This window comes from Oncorhynchus masou, chromosome 3 (assembly GCF_036934945.1).
Source record: "Oncorhynchus masou masou isolate Uvic2021 chromosome 3, UVic_Omas_1.1, whole genome shotgun sequence".
Lineage (NCBI taxonomy): Eukaryota > Metazoa > Chordata > Actinopteri > Salmoniformes > Salmonidae > Oncorhynchus > Oncorhynchus masou.
In genome coordinates, this window is record NC_088214.1 from 35,644,922 (window position 1) to 35,670,908 (window position 25,987).

At 41.0% G+C, this 25,987-nt stretch overlaps 1 protein-coding gene across 1 annotated transcript in view; it reads left to right on the forward strand.

The window, feature by feature from the left end:
• LOC135515362 (choline transporter-like protein 5-A) overlaps positions 1 to 25,987 on the forward strand; it is a 106,486-nt gene that overhangs the window by 51,912 nt on the left and 28,587 nt on the right. The window contains exon 2 of the mRNA XM_064939041.1: positions 20,149 to 20,197. Within this exon, the coding sequence (XP_064795113.1) occupies positions 20,149 to 20,197 (49 nt within the window). The remainder of the gene's footprint in view (positions 1 to 20,148; positions 20,198 to 25,987) is intronic.

Here is a 25,987-nt window from a genome sequence, read left to right on the forward strand (position 1 = left end):
AGTTTCTGCTCTGACATGCATTGTCAACTGTGGGACCTTATACAGACAAGTGTGTTTCTTTCATGTCCAAACAAATTAATTTGCCTCAGGTGGACTCCAACCGAGCTGTCGTGACATCTCATGGATGATCTAAGGAAATTGGATGCACTTGAGCTCAGTTTGGAGTATAATAGCAAAGGGGTGTGAATAGTTGTGAAAATTGTCTCAAAACATGTTTTCACTTTGTCATTATAGGGTATTGTGTGTAGATACAGTATGTGAGAATAAATAACTAAATTGTAAAAATAAAGAAAAACCCTGGAATGAGTATGTGTCCAAACTTTTGACTGAAAGTATTCACACCCCTGACTTATTCTACATTTTGTTGTGTTACAGCATGATTCAAAATGGATTAAATATGATTTTTAATCCCTTTTGAATCATGCTGTAACACAACAAAATATAGAATAAGTCAGGGGTGTGAATACTTTCAGTCAAAAGTTTGGACACATACTCATTCTAGGGTTTTTCTTTATTTTTACAATGCTGCATCAGATGACCTGGCCTCCACAATCAACTGACCTCAACCCAATTGAGATGGTTTGGGATGTGTTGAACCTCAGAGTGAAGGAAAAGCAGCCAGAAAGTGCTCAGCATATGTGGGAACTCCTTCAAGACAATTGGAAAAGCATTCCAGGTGAAGCTGGTTGAGAGAATACCAAGAGTATCCAAAGCTGTCATCAATGCAAACGGTGGCTACTCTAGCGTCGAGCAATCCCGTATCCGGGAGCGTAATCATAGCCTCAAGCTCATTAGCATAACGCAACGTTAACCTCTTGAAACTCCCCATCCCGGATCCGGGATTGTGACTAAGCCTCAGGCTCATTAGCATAACGCAACGTTAACGATTTCTGAAAATCGCAAATAAAATTAAAATAATGCGTTTGCTCTCAAGCTTAGCCTTTTCTTAACAACACTGTCATCTCAGATTTTCAAAATATGCTTTTGAACCATTGACTAATTTGTGTAAGAGTATGCTAAGCTAGCATAGCATTTTGTGTAGCATGTAGCACGCAACATTTTCACAAAAGCCAGATAACCAAATAAATAAAATCATTTACCTTTGAAGAGCTTCTGATGTTTTCAATGAGGAGACTCCCAGCCACATACCAGATGCGCAGTGTTTCCTGAAAGCGTCTGTGTGTAGGAGAAATCGTTCCGTTTTCTACATTGCGCCTGGCTACCGAAACGAACCAAAAATGCAGTCACCTACAACGTGAAACTTTTTCCGGATTAACTACATAATATCGACCGAAACATGGCAAACGTTGTTTGGAATCAATCCTCAAGGTGTTTTTTCACATATCTCTTCATTGACATGCAGTTCGTGGAAGCTTGCTTCTCTCTCTGTGCCCCATGGAAAAATACTGGCAGGTGACTTTTGCGCACCAATTTCGGCGCAGGACACCGGGCGGACACGTGGTAAATGTGGTCTCTTATGGTCAATCTTCCAATGATCTGCCTACAAATACGTCACAATGCTGCAGACATCTTGGGGAAACGACAGAAAGGGCAGACTCATTCCTCTTGCGTTCACAGCCATATAAGGAGATCATGAAAGACAGAGCCTCAAAAATCCTTGTCATTTCCTGGATGCCAAGTCATCTTGGTTTTGCCTGAAGCTCACGTTAAAGGGCACGCACAGAGAAGATATTTGTATTTCTGGACACGTCAGAGTGTTTTCTTTCGAACAGTAGCAATTATATGCATAGTCGAGCATCTTTTTGTGACAAAATATCTTGTTTAAAACGGGAACGTTTTTCTTCCAAAAATAAAATAGCGCCACCATAGGTGTAAGAGGTTAACTATTTTTGAAAATCGCAAATGAAATGAAATAAATATATTGGCTCACATGCTTAGCCTTTTGTTAACAACACTGTCATCTCAGATTTTCAAAATATGCTTTTCAACCAAAGCTACACAAGCATTTGTGTAAGAGTATTGATAGCTAACATAGCATTAAGCATAGCATTCAGCAGGCAACATTTTCACAAAAACAAGAAAAGCATTCAAATAAAATCATTTACCTTTGAAGAACTTCGGATGTTTTCAATGAGGAGACTCTCAGTTAGATAGCAAATGTTCAGTTTTTCCAAAAAGATTATTTGTGTAGGAGAAATCGCTCCGTTTTGTTCATCACGTTTGGCTAAGAAAAACCCCCGAAAATTCAGTCATTACAACGACAAACTTTTTTCCAAATTAACTCCATAATATCGACAGAAACATGGCAAACGTTGTTTAGAATCAATCCTCAAGGTGTTTTTCACATATATTTTCGATGATAAATAATTCGTGGCAGTTGCCTTTCTCTTCTGAACCAAATGGAAACGTGCATGCAGCTGGAGATTACGCAATAATTTCGACGGAGGACACCAGGCGGACACCTGGTAAGTGTAGTCTCTTATGGTCAATCTTCCAATGATATGCCTACAAATACGTCACAATGCTGCAGACACCTTGGGGAAACGACAGAAAGTGTAGGCTCATTCCTTGCGCATTCACAGCCATATAAGGAGACATTGGAACACAGCGCATTCAAAATCTGGGGCATTTCCTGTATGAAATTTCATCTTGGTTTCGCCTGTAGCATTAGTTCTGGGCCACTCACAGACAATATATTTGCAGTTTTGGATACGTCAGAGTGTTTTCTTTCCAAAGCTGTCAATTATATGCATAGTCGAGCATCTTTTCTTGATAAAATATCTTGTTTAAAACGGGAACGTTTTTTATCCAAAAATTAAAAGAGCGCCCCCTATATCAAAGAAGTTAACACTTTTTTGGTTACTATATGATTCCATATGTGTTATTTCATAGTTTTGATGTATTCACTATTATTTTACAATGTAGAAAATAGTAAAAATAAAGAAAAACCTTTGAATGAGTAGGTGTGTCAAACATTTTGACTGGTACTGTACTTCTATTCGATACTTAAAGCTTCTGAAAACATCACAAAGTATTCATACCTTTTTACTTTTTCCACATGTTGTTAGGATACAGCCTTATTTTTTAATTGCAACAAAAATAACTAGAATCCTTGCCAGGCAAACCTGATAATCAACTCCCACACTCCAGTGGCCTATTCTCTGATGACACCCTTTGATTTAACTGTGTATGAAAGAGCGTTAAATAAGAAATGAGAGTAACTCTGTCTGTCCTATTTCTGTTTCCTTTGCTTAGCACACTACATGGAGGGATGATGCACAAACTGAGCCAGTTATACAGATGTCAGATCTCAATATGACCCATGTCATCGCAGGAGGAAAATAATCCTTTAGCAGGAGGATTTTAATATTTAAAATGTATAATTGCCGCCGGGGGGCAGCTGGAAGTGGTATTTGTAGGTTGCTTTAAAATGCAGTACTGTACCTATGGGGCTATGGTTTGGGGAAGGCTCTGCAAACCAACCGAACTCATACCATAAAGTATCATCAAGTATTCTCACAGCTTGCCGAAACATTGTGAACTGCCGTAGTGCAGTGGTCTGAGCAGCACGCTTCAGCTCCGAGCATCACAAGTTTGTCTCGTTAAACCATCAATACTCGCTAAATTCACCCTCACAGCTTATCTCAGTTGCAAGCATTATTGGTCACCTCATTACCACACCCTAAAAGATGCTTGCAACCAAAGTCTTTCAAGATATGTTCATTCTCTGGTTGGAATTGTCATCGCAACAATTTAGATATTTTTGAACAGACTAAAGGCGATTTATCTATTTGACAAGCATTCCATACAATAGAAATAAAGTATTTCCTAGTCACTTTTTAAAAAACTATAGTGTTGAGGGAACAGGGAAAATATCCCTATACTGTCCATATTTGAAACGTATAACTACATTAAGTCAATCAGGGGATTGAGTTATTTGTGCCAAAAGGGCGTGGTCCGGAATCAAACCCACGGTGACACGGTAGGCCTATATGTGCGCGGTGAAGGCAGTTGCTCTAACCGCTAGACCACCACAGGCCACAATTTTTGTTAATTTGTAACCTTAGGATACACTAGACACTTGTATGTAGTAGCCTAGTTGAGACCAGTTTCTATCTTGTGTTATTAAGCTATATAAAACAATGTTTGTTGATGTGTATGGCTGCATTTCAGATACATTTATGTATATTTGAATGTTGCAGTAATAGGAGCTAGGCCAGGCGTTTGAACGAGTAAGAGAGAACATAAAAGTAGCAAGCCCTGATCCCAATGAGTGTTAAATAAGAAATGAGAGTAACTCTGTCTGGCCTATTTCTGTTTCCTTTGCTTAACACACTACATGGAGGGATGATGCACAAACTGAGCCAATTATAGAGAGGGATTTACAGTAGTTTACAAAAGCTTTGACTGAATCTTGAAAAATCTGGACTATTCAGTACCTACTCTCCATTTTAGGTCAGGATTTATTTTGCTTCACAGTAGAATGCTGTTGGAGATACTGGTTATCCAGTAGAGTAGTTTTAAGGTAGTTAAACAGCAGTATAGCAGTAGTTATTTTAACACTATCAGTTCCGAGACCCCAGCAGAAAATCTGCTTTTCATTTATCTGACTTTCATTTATCTGCATGTCCAGCCCTTATGTTTACCCTCACAATTAAGTGTTTTAACATTTTCTTTTCAGGACAACCAGGGCTACAAGTAGAACCCACAACAATATGACATAAACAGTTGCATTCATGAGCTTTATAATTATTTGTAATTTATTTATTTTATTGACAAATGTCAATAAAAAAATATAAGTTCAGCAAAAGCAAAAACCTGATAAAAATACATGTATATGAATGCTTAAGTACAGATATTGTTTGCACACTGGGAAATGAATATCCAACTAGTCAGTGACAACTGTGTGGAGTTTGTAGTTTGTGACAGCAACTATATGATCTTATTACAGTATTATAGACACTATGTCCTGGGATTTCCTATGATCTTCTATGTGCTTTAGAAGAAACCTTTACCTTCTAGCAACTTTTGTGTGGCTTGTGAGCGTCATAGAGTAAAACATGTGCGTGTTTGTGACAGTCTCAGCTTTTCATAGGTAGCCCCAGGCCCCTTTCCGGGTCTGCCCTTGACACACAAACACTGCTCTAGCGCAGCCCTGTTTTTCACACCAACTAATCCCTTTGAAAAAACAGCATATGTGGCATCAATATGAGTCAGAAACTGTTATTCTAATGTCAAAGTTTAAAACAAAGTGTAAACAGAATAATTTTGGTCATAAAGTCAGTTCCGTCATAAACTGAGTTTGGAACCTCATTGAGCCACAACTAGTAAATAAAGCTTGGGTTTGGATCACAATTATGTCAACAGATCATGCCTCCTTGTGCCAAGCTCCACGTGCAAATCGCCCCTTCGCCCAATTTGCTTCCCTTCATTGAATGGGGCTCCTTTGTTTCATCGCCGGCCAACCAACTCGTTCAAAGGAACACGGCGGTTTGAGGCTGAAAAGCCCTACTCGGATTGACTGGTTACAGCAGGATGCACAGCCAACAACGATGGTTTGCATGCCCTGCCGAAGAACCCTATCAAAATAGGTGTTTGGAGTTTGTTGGTCCCCAGTGAGTATACCGGTAACTAGACCATAAATTGCTGGTACTGTATCTAGTTATGTAGATTTTGATAATCATTATCAATCATTGCTAGCGTAGCTGACGTTAGCTAGCGACCTAACTAGCTAGCTACCAAACTACTGTAGCAAGCTGGCTACCTAACTAGCAAGCTAGCTAGCTGGCTAACGTTAGCCTACCACAATACAACTCGGATATGGCTTGGAAACACAATAACATTTCAATAGAAGGCAAATCATTTGAAGGAAAACCTTTTGTCATGATTGTGATGTCACGCAAGTGATTTTAAATGCAGGATAACTTCATCCAGCTAACTAAGATTGAGGGGACCACCCTATTTTTAGCTAGCCTACATTAGCATTGCTAGTTATTTTTTGACAAATTTTGCTAGTAACACTAATCACAACTTGGCCATCTCTCTAGTAAATTTGATGATATCATAATGTGGCAAAGTTGTTTCCTACTAAGTATTGACTACTGTAGTAATGTCATCGTATTTTCATGCCACTCTAAGTTAGCTAATGTAATTTAAAAGAAAAAAAACAACATATTAGCCTCCGAGGTGCAACCCATATCTTGGGCACAAATAAATATTGGATGCAGCTATGGTGGTACTAGCTAACTCATGTCTGACTACAACAGTGTACAAACTAGCAGCAACATACTCAAACCACCTCAGGGCCATAGCAAAACATGTCACAGTTGTTTGAGTAGTGTAACGGCGTCACTGACCTGAATCTAATCTAATCAAGACTACGTTATTTTATAATTGAGGGGTGATGACAATCACTGACCCTGTTTTTCTGTTAGACAAAGTGCACAGTAGGGTGCCAGACTAATCCTCTGGTCATGAACGGATGCCGGGACCTACCAGAAGGAGCAAAGGTGGGCATCATATTATGTCCACCAATGGACATAACTGCAATGGTTTTAGCGACCTCCAAAGTAATTTAATTCACTGTTCACTTGCTATTTTCACAGCTTGTTAGTCAAGACCACAGAATAAAAGTGTGCCATGCTACACAAGTAGACTTGTTACACCACCTCCATTGTTGCAAGAGTCTCCCTCGACTCCTATGAAAAGGACATGAGGCCCCTGACAGTGACCCGAGTTATTGCCCTGATGACTGCTCAGATGGCATAATCATCAACGACAGCTAATGTGTGTTATGTGAAATTTGAAAAGTTGTATTAAACAATACCTGGTTTGATAATATATTAGGATAATTCTTCAGCCAAGATACAAATATTCAAGTAATTTTGTTTGTGAATTGCATTAGCAAAAAGCGTTGTCCTTTCTTTAGAACAAAATGCAACTTACCTCTTGGCCGTCTTACAGTGCATTCGTAAAGTATTCATACCTTTTTACTTTTTCCACACGTTGTTAGGATACAGCCTTATTTTTTAATTAATTAAATTGTTTTTCCCCTCATCAATCTACACCCAATACCCCATAATGACAAAGCAAAAACAGGTTTTTAGATATGTTTGCAAATGTATGAAAAATAAAAACTGAAATATTACATTTACGTAAGTATTCAGACCCTTTACTCAGTACTTTGTTGAAGCACCTTTGGCAGAGATTACAGCCTTGAGTCTTCTTGAGTATGACGCTACAAGCTTGGCTCGCCTGTATTTGGGGAGTTAATCCCATTCTCCTCTGCAGATCCTCTCAAGCTCTGTCAGGTTGGATGGGGAGCGTCTCTGCACAGCTATTTTCAGGTCTCTCCAGAGATGTTAGATTGGTCCGGGCTCTGGCTTGGCCACTCAAGGACATTCAGAGACTTATCCCGAGGCCACTCCTGCATTGTCTTGGCTGTGTGCTTAGGGTCATTGGCCTGTTGGAAGGTAAACCTTCGCCCCAGTCTGAGGTCCTGAGTGCTCTGGAGCAAGTTCTCATTAAGGATCTCTCAGTACTTTGCTTCGTTCATCTTTCCCTCAATCCTGACTAGTCTCCCAGTCCCTGCCACTGAAAAACATCCCCACAGCATGATGCTGCCACCACCATGCTTCACCGCAGGGATGGTGCCATGTTTCCTCCAGAAGTGAAGCTTGGCATTCATGCCAAAGAGTTCAATCTTGGTTTCATCAGACCAGAGAATCTTGTTTCTCATGTTCTGAGGGTACTTTAGGTGCCTTTTGGAAAACACCAAGCAGGCTGTCATGTGCCTTTTAATGAGGAGTGGCTTCTTGTCTGGCCACTCTAGCATAACGGCCTGATTGGTAGAGTGCTGCAGAGATGGTTTTCCTTCTGGAATGTTCTTCCATCTCCACAGAAAAACTCTGGAGCTCTGTCTGAGTGACCATTGGGTTCCCTGTCCAAGGCCCTTTTCAACCCATTGCTCAGTTTCGCGGGTCGGCCAGCTCTCGGAAGAGTCTTGTTGATTCCAAACTTCTTCCATTTAAGAACGATGGAGGCCACTGTGTTCTTGGGGACCTTCAATGCTGCAGAAATGTTTTGTTCCCCTTCCCCAGATTTGTGCCTTGACACAATCCTGGCTCGGCGCTCTACGGACAATTCCTTCGACCTCATGGATTGGTTTTTGCTCTAAAATGCAAAGTCAACTGTGGGATCTTATAGAGATGTGTGCCTTTTCAAATCATGTCCAATCAATTGAATTTACCACAGGTGGACACCAATGTAGTAACATCTCAAGGATGATCAATGGAAGCAGGATAAACCTGAGCTCAATTTTGAGTCTCTCAGCAAAGGATCTGAAAACCTATGTAAATAAGGTATTTCTGTTTTTTATTTGTAACACATTTACAAACATTTCTAACATTCTGTTAATTTATAAAAATCTGTTTTCGCTTTGTCATTAAAGGGTATTGTGTATAGATTGATAAGGATCTTTTTTATTTCACCATTTTTAAAACAAGGCTGAAACAAAATGTAGAAAAAGTCAAGGGGTCTGAATACTTTACGGATGCACTGTATATTTGGTATTTTATTAGGATCCCCATTAGCTGTTGCAAAACCAGTAGCTACTCTTCCTGGGGTCCACACAAAACATGAAACATAATACAGAATGACATAATACAGAACATCAATAGACAAGAGCAGCTCAAGGACAGAACTACATAAAAAAAATAAAGGCACACGTAGCCTACATATCAATGCATAAACACAAACTATCTAGGTCAAATAGGGGAGAGGCGTTGTGCCGCGAGGTGTTGCTTTATATGTTTTTTAAAACTAGGTTTGCTGGTTATTTAAGCAATATGAGATGGATGGATAGTTCCATGCAATAAGGGCTCTATATAATACTGTACACTTTCTTGAATTTGTTCTTGATTTGGGGACTGTGAAAAGACCCCTGGTGGCATGTCTGGTGATATGTGTGTGTCAGAGCTGTGTGTTGACTATTCAAACAATTTGGGCTTTTAACACATTGTTTCTTATAAAAAGAAGAAGTGATCAGTCTCTCCTCAACTCTTAGCCAAGAGAGATTGGCATGCATAGTATTTATATTAGCCCTCTGATTACAATTAAGAGCAAATGTGCCGTTCTGTTCTGGGCCAGCTGCAGCTTAACTAGGTCTTTTTTTTGCAGCACTGGACCACACGACTGGACTATAATCAAGATTAGACAAAACTAGAGCCTGCAGAGCTTTCTTTTGGAGTGTGGTGTCAAAAAATCAGAGCATCTCTTTATTACGGCTAAACCTCTCCCGATCTTTACAACCACTGAATCTATATCTTTTGACCATGACAGTTTACAATCTAAGGTAATGCCAAGTAATGTAGTCTCCTCAACTTGTTCAACAGCCACACCATTCATTACCAGATTCAGCTGAGGTCTAGAGGAATGATTTGTAACAAATGCAATGCTCTTAGTTTTGGAGATGTTCAGGACCAGTTTATTACTGGCCACCCATTCCAAAACAGACTGCAACTCTTTTTCAGGGTTTCAGTGACTTCATTAGCTGTGGTTGCCGATGCGTATATGGTTGAATCATCAGCATACACGGACACACATGCTTTGTTTAATGCCAGTGGCAGGTCATTGGTAAAAATAGAAAAGAGTAGAGGGCCTAGAGAGCTGCCCTGTGGTACACCACATTTTTACATGTTTGACATTATAGAAGCTTCCATTAAAGAAAACCCTCTGAGTTATATTTGATAGATAACTCAGAATACACAATATGGCAGAAGTTGAAAAGCCATAGCACATAAGTTTCTTCAACAACAGGTTATGGTCAATAATATCAAAGGCTGCACTGAAATCTATTAGTACAGCTCCCACAATCATCTTTTTATCAATTTCATTCAACCAATCATCAGTCATTTGTGTCAATGCAATACATGTTGAGTTCCCTTCTCTGTAAGCATGCTGAAAGTCTGTTGTTAATTTTTTACAGAGAAATAGCATTGTATTTCGTCAAACACAATTTTTTCCAACAGTTTGCTAAGAGCTGGCAGCAAGCTTATAGGTCTGCTGTTAGAACCAGCAAAGGCTGCTTTACCACTCTTGGGTAGCGGAATTACTTTGGCTTCCCTCCAGGCCTGAGGACAAAGACTTTCCTCTAAACTCAGATTAAAAACATGACAGATAGGAGCGGCTTTAGAGTCAGCTACCATCCTCAATAGCTTTCCATCTAAGTTGTCAATGCCAGGAGGTTTGTCATTATTGATCAATAACACACAAAAAATCCACCTCTCCCACACTTTTACAAAATTCAAACTTGCACTGCATTTATTTCATTCTTTGTTGTTTTATACATGACTACAATTGTTCACTGTTCGTTGTTGGCATTTCCTCCCTAAGTTTTCCCACTTTGCCAATTAAATAATAATTAAAATAATTGGCAACATCAAATGGTTTTGTGATGAATCGGCCACCTGATTCGATGAAAGATGGAGTTGAATGTAAATCATTGATCTTGGCTTCATAATAAAGTTTTTTCTTCTTTTTGTTGAGTTTAGTCACATAATTTCTCAATTTGCAGTAAGTAAGCCAGTCAGATGTGCAGCCAGACTTATTAGCCACTCTTTTGCCCCATATCTTTCAACCATACAGTTTTTCAATTCATTTATTGAATGACTCTAATCTAGATGTTTTCTGTTTCTCTGAGACATGGCTGAAGAAATCTTCTCCTATTTCTGCCTTTAACGTCCCTGGATATTCCATATTCAGGAGGGACAAGGGAGAGGGCAGAGGGGGTGGCTTGTTTATGTACATGAAAGATAACTTTTAAATGCAATGGTATCATATGGAAACATGCCAATGACATTGAATGTATGGGGCTGAATGTCTTCCTCTCCCCTCATATGTCTCTTACTATTATTGGATTATATCGACCACCAACATCTGATATCTTGCTTTATGACAATCTAAATGCCATGCTTAGAGAATGTGATCATAAAAAGGTGTCTTCATGGGCGATTTCAATATAAACTGGGAAAACAAAACTTGCAGGAAAAAACTCAGAGATCACATATTATTTCAGCCTGACTCGAATAATACAAGGTCCTACCAGAGTAACACAGTCATCCCAGACTCAAATTGAACTGGTATTTACAAACAGACCTGATCGAATAATTATGTCCAGTAATTTACTAACTGACATATCTGACCACAATGTTACATTGGTGGTTAGAAAGCTCACTAAAAAGAGATCTAAACTGGACATTGGTGGTTAAGTCAGCGCAGTCTTTTTGGATCTTAAAAAGTCCTTTGATACTGTGAATCATGAGTTACTCCTATCCAAACTATCCTCCCTTAACGTGTCCACTGAAGTCATTAGTTGGATATATTCCTATCTGACAAACAGAAGTCAAAGGGTTAGTTTGGGGGACACTCAGTCTGACTCTCTTTACTATAACATTGGGGTCCCACAAGGGTCAATATTAGTCCCCCTTCTGTTTACCATCTATATAAATGATCTCCCACAAGTTAACTTCTCATGACTCTCAAACCTGCATGCGGGAGTGTAACCATAGCCTCAAACTAATTAGCATAACGCAGAGGACATAAATCTTCCTAGAAAATCTTCCTATTCATGAAAATCACAAATGAAATATATTGAGACACAGCTTAACCTTTTTTAATCCCACTGTCATCTCAGATTTTCAAAATATGCTTTACAGCCAACGCTAGACAAGCATTTGTGTAAGTTTATCATGGCATAATGCTATGGCTAGGCTCTGCTACCAGCAGGCAACATTTTCACGAAAATAAGAAAAGCAATCAAATTAACTCATTTACCTTTGAAGAACTTCGGATGTTTTCACTCAGGAGACTCCCAGTTAGATAGCAAATGTTCCTTTTTTCCCAAAATATTATTTTTGTAGGCGAAATAGCTCTGTTTGTTCTTCACGTTTGGCTTAGAAATCAACCTGAAAATGCAGTCACTACAACGCCAAACTTTTTTCCAAATTAGCTCCATAATATCGACAGAAACATGGCAAACGTTGTTTAGAATCAATCCTCAAGGTGTTTTTCACATATCTATTCGATAATATATCCGTCTTCTCATAAGAAGAGATTGGAAAAATGGCTACTTGTGTACTTTACTTTTCTGCGGAAGCCATCATGTGACCACTTGCTAAATGTGGTCCCTTACGGGTATTCTTCAACATAAACGCGTAAAAAGACGTCACAATACTGTAGACACCATGGGGAATACGTAGAAAATGTAAGCTCATTTGTAGCTTATTCACAGCCATATAAGGAGTCATTGGCATGAGGTGGCTTCAAAAATGCGCCACTTCCTGATTGGATTTTTATCTGGGTTTCACCTGTAACATCAGTTCTGTTGCACTCACAGACAATATCTTTGCAGTTTTGGAAACGGCAGAGTGTTTTCTATCCAAAGCTGTCAATTATATGCATAGTCAAGCATCTTATTGTGACAAAATATCCCGTTTAAAACGGGAATGATTTTTATCAAAAAATGAAAATACTGCCCCCTAGTTATAAAAGGTTATTAACATGCAGATGTATGCAGACAATACAGTTCTGTATGTACACTCAAAAAATAGACAATTTGTTGTTAACAAGTTCACTGGAGCTATGGTACATGTTTCTAAATGGATGACTAATTTGCCTGCATTTAAATATCGACAAAACTGTTTGTATGTACTTCTCTAAGAAATCCATTGATTCTTCCCAACGAGCTGTTCTTGTTAATGGGGAAAATCTGAAAGTTGTGTCTAACTTCAGATATCTTGATGTCATTTTGAACTCCAACTTGACATTTAAGAAACATGTGAAGAAGGTGGTCAACATGGTTAAGTTTGGATTATCCAACTTTAGGTTGATAAGACCTTTCCTTCCTCTGGAGGCTGCCAAACTATATATGCATGCTATGATCTTCTCACATCTGAGATATTGCCTCACATGCGGGTCACAATCAGGAGCTACTATTCTGAAACCAATTGAATCACTCTACAAACAAGCACTTAAGATTTTTGATAACAAACCAGCGGTAACCACCATTGTCATATAATTTACAAACATCATTTATTTAGTCTGTATAGCTTTAAGCAAGCCGTGTCTTTAAGATCCTGCATGGTCTTGCCCCTCCACCCCTATGCCGGCATTTCATGCTCAAGGAAAGCACCTCCAGGATAACAAGGGCAGTAACTAGATCAGCCTTCTCTGTCAGAGCTACAGTATACTGGAATACATTGCCCCATGGACTTGAGAAGCTGCACTGATTATTATACTTTCAAATTTGAATTGACAACATGGCTAAAATCTATCCAAACCTGTACACGTGAGTTATCTGTGGTTCCTCATATGTAAGACGACAGTTGATGATAGTGTTGTTGTTGTCATTAGAATGATATATTATTGGATGTGATGTATTTGTATTTTGTATTGTTTTAGTGAGTATTTGTATTGTGGCTGAGTAATAGTCCTTAGCTGTCCTGGGACTACGGGTGCAAATGAGCTTTTGGCTAACCCCTCCACATGTACATGGATGTTGCATTATTGTAATATTGATGTTGATTAATGTGCGTTGTCCCCTATAAAAAATAAACCTTTTTATTTTTTTTATCCTCATCAATCCATGGAGCCTCAACAGTTCTAACAGTCAGTTTCTTAACAGGTGCATGTTTATCAATAATTGGAAGAAGCAATTTCATAAATTCATCAAATGCAGCGTCGAGATGCTCCTCATTAAATCACATCAGACCAACAAATATTTTTAACATCAACCACATACGAGTCACAACAAAATATTTTGTGTGAATCTTATACACTATTTTAGGCTTTAGGTTTTCCTGGATATAGCCACTATACTGTGATCACTGCATCCAATGGGTACAGATACAGCTTTAGAACAAAGTTTTACAGCATTAGTAAAAATGTGATTGATACATGTGGATGATCTTGTTCCTGTAGTTTTGGTAATTAATAACTTGAACCAGATTACAGGCCCTGGTTACAGTAATAAGCTTCCTCCTGAGCGGACAGCTTGATGAAAACCAGTCAATATTCAGGTCCCCAAGAAAGTAGACCTCTCTGTTTATATCACTTACACTATCAAGCATTTCACACATTTATTTAGATACTGACTGTTAACACTTGGTGGGCTATAGCAACACCCCAAAAGAAAAGGCTTTAGATGTGCCAAGTGAACCTGCAACCACAACACTTGACATAAGATCTTCTCTAAGCATTAAAGGGATATGGCTCTGAAATATATACAGCAACACCTCCCCCATAAGCATTCTGTCTCTTCTATAGACGTTATATCCTTGTATTGCTACTGATGTATCATCAAATGAATTATCTAAGTGAGTCTCAGAAATAGCTAATATACTGTATGAATGTTATCTGATGTTAGCAAGTTATTGATTTCATGAACCTTATTTCTAAGGCTACATATACAGTTGAACTTAGAAGTTACATACACAGGTTGGAGTCATTAAAACTTGTTTTTCAATCAAGCCACAAATTATCTTGTTAACAAACTATAGTTTTGGCAAGTCGGTTAGGACATCTACTTTGTGCATGACACAAGTACTTTTTCCAACTTTTGTTTACAGGCTGTTTATTTCACATAACTCACTGTATCACAATTTCAGTGGGTCAGAAGTTTACATACACTAAGTTGACTGTGCCTTTAAACAGCTTCGAAAATTCCAGAAAATTATGTCATGGCTTCAGAAGCTTCTGATATGCTAATTGACATCATTTGAGTCAATTGGAGGTGTACCTGTGGATGTATTTCAAGGCCTACCTTCAAACTCAGTGCCTCTTTGCTTGACATCATGGGGAAGAAAAAAATTGTAGACCTCCACAAGTCTGGTTCAATCAAAGCAATTTCCAAATGCCTGAAGGTACCACGTTCATTTGTACAAACAATAGTACGCAAGTATAAACACCATGGGACCACGCAGCCATCATACCGCTCAGAAAGGAGATGCATTCTGTCTCCTAGAGATGAACATGTTTTGGTGCGAAAGTGCAAATCAATCCCAGAATAACAGGAAAGGACCTTGTGAAGATACTGGAGGAAACAGGTACAAAGGTTTCTATATCCACAGTAAAATGAATCCTATATCGACATAACCTGAAAGGCAGCTCAGCAAGGAAGAAGCCATTGCTCCAAAACCACTATAAAAAAGCCAGACTACGGACAAAGGACAAAGATCGTACTTTTTGGAGAAATCTCTGGTCTGATGAAACTAAAATAGAATTGTTTGGCCATAATGACCATTGTTATGTTTGGAGGAATAAGGGGGAGTCTTGCAAGCCGGAAAACACCATCCCAGCCGTGAAGCATGGGGGTGGAAGCATCATGTTGTGGGGGTGCTTTGCTGCAGGAGGGACTGATGCACTTCGCAAAATAGATGGCATGATGACAAAGGAAAATTATGTGGATATATTGAAGCAACATCTCAAATCAAAGTTTATTTGTCACGTGTGCCGAATACAACAGGTGTAGGTAGACCTTACAGTGAAATGCTTACTTACAGGCTCTAACCAATGGTGCGGGGAAAAAAAGGTGTGTGTGTTTGTGTAGGTAAGTAAAGAAATAAAACAACAGTAAAAAGACATTTGTAAAAAGAGTAGCAAGGCTTTATACAGACACCTGTTAGTCAGGCTTATTGAGGTAGTATGTACATGTAGGTATCGTTAAAGTGACTATGCATATATGATGAACAGAGAGTAGCAGAAGCGTAAAAAGAGGGGTTGGAGGGTGGTGGGACACAATGCAGATAGCCCGGTTAGCCAATGTGCGGGAGCACTGGTTGGTCGTGCCAATTTAGGTAGTATGTACATTAATGTATATTTAAAGTGACTATGCATATAAGATAAACAGAGAGTAGGGGCAGTGTAAAAGAGGGGTTGGGTGGGGGGGGCACACAATGCAAATTGTCCAGGTAACCATTTGGTTACCTGTTCAGGAGTCTTATGGCTTGGGGGTAAAAACTGGTGAGAAGCCTTTCTGTCCTAGACTTGGTACTCCGGTACCGCTTGCCATGCGGTAGTAGAGAGAACAGTCTATGGCTGGGGTCTTTGACAATTTTTAGGGCCTTCCTCTGACACCGCCTGGTGTAGAGGTCCTGGATGGCAGTCAGCTTTGCCCCAGTGATGTACTGGGCCGTACGCACTACCCTCTGAAGTGCCTTGCCGTCGGAGGCTAAGCAATTGCCGTACCAGGTAGTGATGCAACCGGTCAGGATGCTCTCGATGTTGCAGCTGTAGAACCTTTTTAGGATCTCCGGACCCATGCCAAATCTTTTTAGTTTCCTGAGGGGAAATAGGCTTTGTCGTGCCCTTTTCACAACTGTCTTGGTGTGTTTGGACCAATCTAGTTTGTTGTTGATGTGGACACCAAAGAATATGAAGCTCTCAACCTACTCCACTACAGCACCGTCAATGAGAATGGGGACGTGCTCGGGGCTCCTTTTCCTGGAGTCCACAATCATCTTCTTAGTCTTGGTTACGTTGAGGGATAGGTTGTTATTCTGGCACCACGCGGCCAGGTCTCTGAACTCCTCCCTATAGGCTGTCTCGTCGTTGTCGGTGATCAGGCCTACCACTTTTGTGTCGTCAGCAAACTTAATGATGGTATTGTAGTCGTGCCTGGCCATGCAGTCATGGGTGAACAGGGAATACAGGTGGGGACTGAGCACACACCCCTGGGGAGATCCAGTGTTGAGGATCAGTGTGGCAGATGTGTTGCTACCTACCCTCACCACCTTGGGGCGGACTGTCAGGAAGTCCAGGATCCAGTTGCAGAGGGAGGTGTTTAGTCCCAGGATCCTTAGCTTGGTGATGAGCTTTGAGGGTACTATGGTGTTGAACGCTGAGCTGTAGTCAATGAACAGCATTCTCACATAGGTGTTCCTTTTGTCCAGGTGGGAAAGGGCAGTGGGGAGTGCAATAGAGATTGCATAATCTGTGGATCTGTTTGGGCGGTATGCAAATTGGAGTGGGTCTAGTGTTTCTGGGATAATGGTGTTGATGTGAACCATTACCAGCCTTTCAAAGCACTTCATGGCTACAGACGTGATTGCTACGGGTCTGTAGTCATTTAGGCAGGTTGCCTTTGTGTTCTTGGTCACAGGGACTATGGTGGTCTGCTTGAAGCATGTTGGTATTACAGACTCAATCAGTTGAAAATGTCAGTGAAGACACCTGCCAGTTGGTCAGCACATGCCCGGAGCGCACGTCCTGGTAATCTGTCTGGCCCCGCAGCCTTGTGTATGTTGACCTGTTTAAAGGTCTTACTCATGTCGGCTACGGAGAGCGTGATCACACAGTCGTCCGGAACAGCTGATGCTCTCATGCATGCCTCAGTGTTGCTTGCCTCGAAGCGAGCATAGAAGTGATTTAGCTCGTCCGGTAGGCTCGTGTCACTGGGCAGCTCGCGGCTGTGCTTCCCTTTGTAGTCTGTAATAGTTTGCAAGCCCTGCCACATCTGACAAGCGTCGGAGCCGGTGTAGTATGAAGACATCAGTCAGGAAGTTAAAGCTTGGTCGCAAATGGATCTTCCAAATGGACAATGCAGACCCCAAGTATACTTCTAAAGTTGTGGCAAAATGGCTTAAGGACAACAAAGTCAAGGTATTGGAGTGGCCATCACAAAGCCCTGACCTCAATCCTATAGAAAATTTGTGGACAGAACTGAAAAAGCGTGTGAGCAAGGAGGCCTACAAACCTGACGCAGTTACACCATCTCTGTCACCAGCTCTGTCAATTCACCCAACTTATTGTGGGAAGCTTGTGGAAACACCCAAAACATTTGACCCAAGTTAAACAATTTAATGGCAATGCTACCAAATACTAATTGACTGTATGTAAACTTCTCACCCACTGGGAATGTGATGACAGAAATAAAAGCTGAAATAAATCATTCTCTGTACTATTCTTCTGACATTTCACATTCTTAAAATAAACTGGTGATCCTAACTGACCTAAGACAGAAATGTTACTAGGATTAAATGTCAGGAATTGTGAAAAACTGAGTTTAAATGTATTTGGCTAAATTGTATGTAAACTTCCAACTTCAAATATATTAATATGGGCTATTTTCAGCCCTTTCCTGGGTAACTCATCGGAGACAGACATAATACTGAAAAGAGCAGACAAAGCAAGAGGAAAAAAATATACATTCAGCAGTCCATTAATCAATTGGTGTGTGTGTGTGCGTGTGCGTGCACTGCGAGGTTGAGGCTACGAACCCATAGGCTTGGCTCTCTCATGTCACCCTGTCACAGCCCCCCCCCCAGTCAACACCACCTTGAACATTGCCTGCTACAGTTGTTGGAGACATGTAGAGTTTGCAGCCGAACATGCAGCATAGAGAAGACCAACAAGGGGACCCTCATCAGCATCATACAGACATGTCCTCACTGTGAGAATTCCTACAAATATAACAGTCAGCCACATGTTGGAGCAAATCTACGCTGCTATGATCATCAATGAGGCTCTGGCAAAGACCTCACCTCTTGCCTGCTCACCAATGGTCGTCGATGGGGAGAACAGATTTAGGTAGGTTTTATCTGACAGTTCAAACTTCGACACAGTACCTGTTTGTGTGTCAGATATCACCTATCCTAACTGCCATTGGTAATAGAACAGTGATTGTGTGTGTTCATAGAAACATGTATGGAGCCAGTACATAGAGACTTGCAAGATGATGTGATGGAGTCCAGACTGACAGATGGGCTTGATACTGATGTCTCTGAATGGAGACGGACCTGGCACTTGGCATTAAAGTTTTTACCTGTATTGTTTTTTTTTATTGAATTGAATGGTATCAGTCAATATGGGGAGTGAAAAACCATGTGTATTCTGCACTAGGATCAGGGAACTCCTTTTGTGTACCCGACACCACACAGTAAGGTATGACCACTCTGACTAGGTAGCCCCATTACCACCAGACAAAATGGACACGGTATCTGTTTCGGCTGGGAATGACCATGAAAGGTGAAACATGCACATTGTTATATTAGCAGAACCCTGCTTCTATGGTATTAGTGTAAAGGGTTGTTTATTCTACATGGACCTGTTACTACATTTTAAAGTTATCAAAACACTTAGTTTAGAATATCTACATAAATTCATCAATTGCCTTCTTATCATATTACTCTGTAGGCTACTTACCTTTTCAAAGCTCCCTCTGGCATCTCACCATACATCTGCCTGTAGTTATTAAACTCAACCTGCAGGAGGTTTATTTGTTGTGATTGAGTGGGAGGAAACAGCTGCGGGCAAGGTTCTGACAGATGGGTGTGTCTAGGTGGTGGCAAGGACACACCCAAGAAACACACACATCAAACCACACCCCCAAGCTAACTCTTTTCATGGCCGCCAGCATTTCTTGGGGAGCAATCCAAAAAACGAGGCCAAATCAGCGGGTGCAGTTCCCCTTTAAAGGCACCTTGAATTGAGGTGTTCGTTCTACAAACTGCGGCCTGCCAATCAACTGAATTTTTTGTTTTTGGTTTGAGATTAAATAATTGTTCAATGAGCACGCTCGTTTTTTTCACACTTATATATCAAGTGCCAGATTTTCATTCAGCAAAGTCACTCAAGCTGCATTAGTCAGACAAGAAGAGAGAAATTTGATGGGAGATGACTGGCATTCATACTCCTGAGTGAGAATGTGAAAACAAACTCAGGAAAGTCACCTTCAACAAACCACAATGAAGTAATTTTCCGCCCAGAATCACAAACTCTTTCTCTGCCTCAGTATCTTAACCTCTGTCACCCCCCCCCCCTCTCCCCTCAACACACACACACCACCACCCTTCTACACTACTCCTCTCTCACACTACTACCACAGTCAGACAAGTGGAACTATACTGGAGACAGATACAGAATTTATGAGCAGAATACCTTCAAACTCAGCTCAGTCTTCTCTCCCTAAAGCTTTCCAGGTCACTGACTTGAACCTTTTCTACCTTTTGTTTTTCTTCTTTTGTGGTTTCTTCAACTTTTCTCGCACAAAGACCAGGACCACTACATGGACAGAATCATGTCTGTTGGGTCTTGCTGTTTGGTTATTAAGTGTAAGCTGACAGCTGTTTAATTATGTTTCGTATCGTTACTCTTCGTATCACTTTGACTAATGTGCAAACCTCTCTTTTTCAGGAGAACCAAGCAAGTTTGACCCAACATTCAGAGGACCAATCAGCAATAGGTAATTTCCCCCTTTTGCCTTCTTTGCTTTTGCCTTCACAGCTCAACAGTGGGTCTTGTTTCATTTGTGAGAGGCACTGAGTGCTTGTTGCTATGTGTGATCCCATTTCCAGGCAGTGAGTGTTTTCACTATACTGCTGCTAATAGCTAGCAGTGGTGATGAAATGAGAGTGCTGCCAAAGGGCTGTCCCACTGGTGATGTACTGCTCACATTTTAGGGCTTCGGTGATGTACTACACAACTTTTAGTACTACACATCAATGTTAAAGACTCAGTCACCATGGAACTGCCCATATCGACAGTAGTGTTTGATTTGATATAAAACATCATGTTTTATCGAATGAAGGGCTTTGTCCCTTACCCTCTAAAAGTAGTGCACTAATTAAATAATAGGGTGTCATTTGAGACGGAGCCCATGGTCTGCTCTGATCTCTGCTTTGGCTGAACTGAAAAAACAAAATTATAGGCTATAGCCATTAACTTTCAAGCTAATATTGAATGTGAGTTAAGCCTATTCTCATACAGACCCTGTGAAATGTCAGTGTAGACCCAGTGTTTAACTTACATTTCAGATATTATAAGAGATTATCCTTTGGTGAAATAACTAAATATTAATCCATATGATTTAATAAATGGATTTGGTGCTTTGGAAAAGCACAAATCTCCTCAGACAGAAAGACTATTAACCATAGAGATAAAACATTATATTCTAATACCAATCATATTATACATGTCTTTGCCACTACATTACAAACCCAAACATTTGAGATTTCTTAGCCAGCCATCACAGATGATACAGACCCTCCCTTCCCTACCCATCTCCTAGCATTAAACCTGACAGAAGCCTTTTCTCTCCCGTCTGACAGTGTTGCAGCTAAAAGCCTGTCAGAGAAAAAGGGGGAGGAAATCGATGGCTATTAGAGACTGAGGTGACTGACTGGCTGCAATCAGTGTGGCTGCAGTGCCAACCAGCTGGAACAGGGACCAGGTCAACCGGCTAGAGCCAGACAAAGAAGGGTGGCAAGGAGTGGAGCAGAGTGTGATGTTTAAATAAGCAATGAGGAGGACACTTCAAATCCTTTATTGGACATCACTGACAAAACCTATCCAGGGGAAAAGAGAGGGGGAAATGAAAGTGTCTGGGTGGTTGATTGTTATGGTGGGACAATACTGGAGGATTGGCGTTGTGGGGATTGTAGTCATCTTTGTGGTTTTGTTTTGAGTGTTTGTCAATGGAAATGTATTAGGACTAATTGTATGATTTGAAGAGCGGTGTGGGTGCACAGACCTCAGATCTGCCATCAACCCATCTCCAACTGTTTCTTCATCAGCTTATATTCACAAGGCTCAACTGACGATAAATAACACCTTATCTAGCAGATGAGGGAAAGTGTCTTTCACTTCTTAATTGGGTAAGAGTACATTATTGCAGTTATTCCCATAGAGAATGTGAAAAATACATTGATCCTTTACTGAAGGCTTCCCTTGGAGTCAGAGTAGGGAGCTGCAGAGATGTAATTATAGATCCTGTGTGTGTGTGTGTGTGTATGTGTGTGTGTGTGTGTGTGTGTGTGTGTGTGTGTGTGTGTGTGTGTGTGTGTGTGTGTGTGTGTGTGTGTGTGTGTGTGTGTGTGTGTGTGTGTGTGTGTGTGTGTGTGTGTGTGTGTGTGTGTGTGTGTGTGTGTGTGTGTGAAGCTCTTATGGTGGCAAAAATTACACAGGAATTAATGATTAAATTATGACACTTTTTATAGCTACACAATAACTGTTAATGTTGTTCTATTTGATTATTTTAGGATTTCTCTGTTTCAGTGTTTTCACCCAAGCAGCAATTTCAGGGCTCAGTGGATATCTTATTAAATATATGTTTCAGCTACTCAACAAGACAGAGATCCTCCCCAGATAACTAAGACTATGTTGAAAAGTTTTCTAAAGCTGTGTATGTGTATTGCTTAACCTTTTTCTGTATTAGTTTCACCTTTAAAACAGTGAGAGTCCTACCTGTATAATGAGAGCTACCTATGAGAGTCTTACACACTCATACCTCAAAATACCCGCTTGGGTCGCTTGCTATTTTATAAGTAAGTACTGGTTAATGACTATGTCTCATGTCCTTACGATATCCATGTTCAAACTTACAAGTGCAGTTTGTTGCAAAGTTGTTATAAAACCAATGAGTGGACATGATGAAGTGAAGGGTTTGTAGCCAGCGAGCGACCCTCTATTTGTCAAGTTCTGCCCCCCACCCTCGACTCTAAGAACACTTCTCGGTTCCTGTCAAGGGTGAGACGTATGGAACCCACCCACCTCCGCCCATTTACTAGTTCTGCTGCTGACCATATATTTTCTCTGGCTCGCCACACAGAAGAGGAATAGTTTTTTTCCTCCCGTCTGTTTATCCAATCATTTACAGTAGCTCAAAGATGCTGAAAACTTTGACTAGGCCTATTTGGGGACACTTTTGTCTGGTTGTTCTTTTTGAGCTCATAAATATAGATTTGCTTTGTTATGTGCAGTTATAATTTCAAGCTCATATTTCACTCAGGCTGCCAACTGCCATCTTCTCATTACCGTTCACAGCGATTGTTAGAATCATTAATCAAGTTCCTATTCAGAGACATAAAAGCAGTCCTGCAGGAATGGATCAGTGGTTTTAATTAAAAACGAGAGACATTAATTCAGTCTCTTCAATGTCTATTTTGAGTGAGCGATATGGAGTCGTTTAATGATGGGATTTTAAAGATGGCCGCAGATTAAACCAGTCGATTATTGAATCTCTAGCCTGGTCTCAGATCTGTTTGTGTTGCCTTTCCAACTCCTTGTCACTGATTGCCGCAAGTTGGCAAAAGAGCACGAACAGATCATGGACCAGGCTATTGAATCCCAAGTCGCATCAATTCTCATAATCTGACTGTTTCTCTCCTTCCTAAATTCTCCTGTGAAATTTGAATTTATGACAGCGATTAAGCGAACAGCACAGGGCCCCCCAAACACATGACTGGTTCAGAGGCAGTGATTTATAAAACAACATTTTGTGTACCGATAACTCCTGAAAGGCAACACATAAATTGCAGCGCGGCATTGAGAGGTGACTGTCTTGGTGATTTATCTCTATAAATTGTCCATCACCCTTCAGACTGAGGTGGTCGTTCGTCGTTTATCATAGAGCTCACAGGCCAATGTTTATTATTTTTTAGTGCAGGCTTAGGAAGGCCACCAAAAATTCAGAAATTTCCATCCCCAACTACATCATTTTCCGACAAGATAGAACTGCCAAAGGGGGCGGAGTTGCAATCTACTGCAGAGATAGCCTGCAGAGTTCTGTCATACTATCCAGGTCTGTGCCCCAACAGTTCAAGCTTTTACTTTTAAAAATCCACCTTTCCAGAAATAAGTCTCTCACTGTTGCCACTTGTTATAGATCCCCCTCAGCCCCCAGCTGTGCCCTGGACATCATATGTGAATTTATTCCCCTCCATCTATCTTCAGAGTTCATACTGTTAGGTGACCTAAACTGGGAATGCTTTTAACACCCCGGCTGTCCTACAATCTAAGCTAGATGCCCTCAATTTCACACAAATTATCAAGGAACCTACCAGGTACAACCCTATATCCGTAAACTTGGGCACCCTCAAATATATCATTCTGACCAACTTGCCCTCTAAATTCACCTCTGCTGTCTTCAACCAGGATCTCAGAGATCACTGCCTCATTGTCTGCGTCCGTAATGGGTCCGCGGTCAAATGACCACCCCTCATCACTGTCAAACGCTCCCTAAAACATTTCAGCGAGCAGGCCTTTCTAATCGACCTGGCCCGGGTATCCTGGAAGGATATTGACCTCATCCCGTCAGTAGAGGGTGCCTGGTTGTTTTTTAAAAGTGCTTTCCTCACCATCTTAAATAAGCATGCCCCATTCAAAAAATCTAGAACTTAGGACAGATATAGCCCTTTGTTCACTCCAGACTTGACTGCCCTTGACCAGCACAAAAACATCCTGTGGTGTACTGCATTAGCATCAAAAAGCCCCCGCGATATGCAACTTTTCAGGGAAGTCAGGAACCAATATACACAGTCAGTTAGGAAAGCTAAGGCTAGCTTTTTCAAACAGAAATTTGCATCCTGTAGCACTAATTCCAAAACGTTTTGTGACACTGTAAAGTCCATGAAGAATAAGAGCATCTCCTCCCAGCTGCCCACTGCACTGAGGCTAGGAAACACTGTCACCACCAATAAATCTACGATAATTGAGAATTTCAATAAGCATTTTTCTACGGCTGGCCATGCTTTCCACTTGCCTACCCCTACCCCGGCCACAGTTCTGCAGCAACTTGCCCAAGCCCCCCCCCCCGCTTCTCCTTCATCCTTCATCCTTCCAGATAGCTGATGTTCTGAAAGAGCGGCAAAATCTGGAACCCTACAAATCAGCTGGGCGAGACAATCTGGACCCTCTCTTTCTAAAATTATCCGCCAAAATAGTTGCAACCCCTATTACAAGCCTGTTCAACCTCTTTTTCGTATCGTCTAAGATCCCCAAAGACTGGAAAGCTGCCACAGTCATCCCCCTCTTCAAAGGGGGAGACACTCTAGACCCAAACTGTTATAGACCTATATCCACCCTGCCCTGCCTTTCTAAAGTCTTCTAAAGCCAAGTTAATAAACAGATCACCGACCATTTCGATTCCCACCGTACCTTCTCCACTATGCAATAGGGTTTCCGAGCTGGTCATGGGTGCAGCTCAGCCACGGTCAAGGTCCTAAACGATATCATAACCGCCATCGATAAAAGACAGTACTATATATCAATGATGTCGCTCTTGCTGCTGGTGATCCACCTCTACACAAACGACACAATTCTGTATACATCTGGCCCTTCTTTGGACACTGTGTTAACAAACCTCCAAATGAGCTTCAATGCCATACAACACTCCCTCTGTGGCCTCCAACTGCTCTTAAATGCTAGTAAAAGTAAATGCATGCTCTTCAACCGATTGCTGCCCATACCCGCACCTGCACGTCGATTGCTGCCCTTACCCGCACGGCAGACTAGCATCACTACTCTGGACTACTTCTGACTTAGAATATGTGGACAACTACAAATACCTGGGATGTCTGGTCAGACTGTAAACTCTCCTTCCAGACTCACCTTAAGCATCTCCAATCCAAAATGACATCTAGAATCGGCTTATTATTTCGCAACAAAACCTCCTTCACTCATGCTGCCAAACATACCCTCGTAAAACTGACCATCCTACCGATCCCCGACTTTGGCGATGTCATTTACAAAATCGCCTCCAACACTCTACTCAGCAAATTATATGTAGTCTATCACAGTGCCATCCGTTTTGTCACCAAAGCCCCATTTACTACCTACCACTGCAACCTGTATGTTCTCATTGGCTGGCCCTTGCTACATATTTGTCACCAAACACAGGTCATCTATAAGTCTTTGCTAGATAAAGCCCCAACGTATCTCAGCTCACTGGTCACCATAGCAACACCCACCTGTAGCACACGCTCCAGCAGATATATTTCACTGGTCATCCCCAAAGCCAACACCTACTTTGGCCGCCTTTCTTTCCAGTTCCCTGCTGCAAATGACTGGAACAAATTGCAAAAATCACTGAAGCTGGAGACTTATATCTCCCTCTCTAACTTTTAGCATCAACTGTCAGAGCAGCGTACCGATCACTGTATCTGTACACAGCCCATCTGTAAATAGCACACTCAACTACCTCATCCCCATATTGTTATCTATTTTTTTTGCTCTTTTGCACCCCAGTATCTTTACT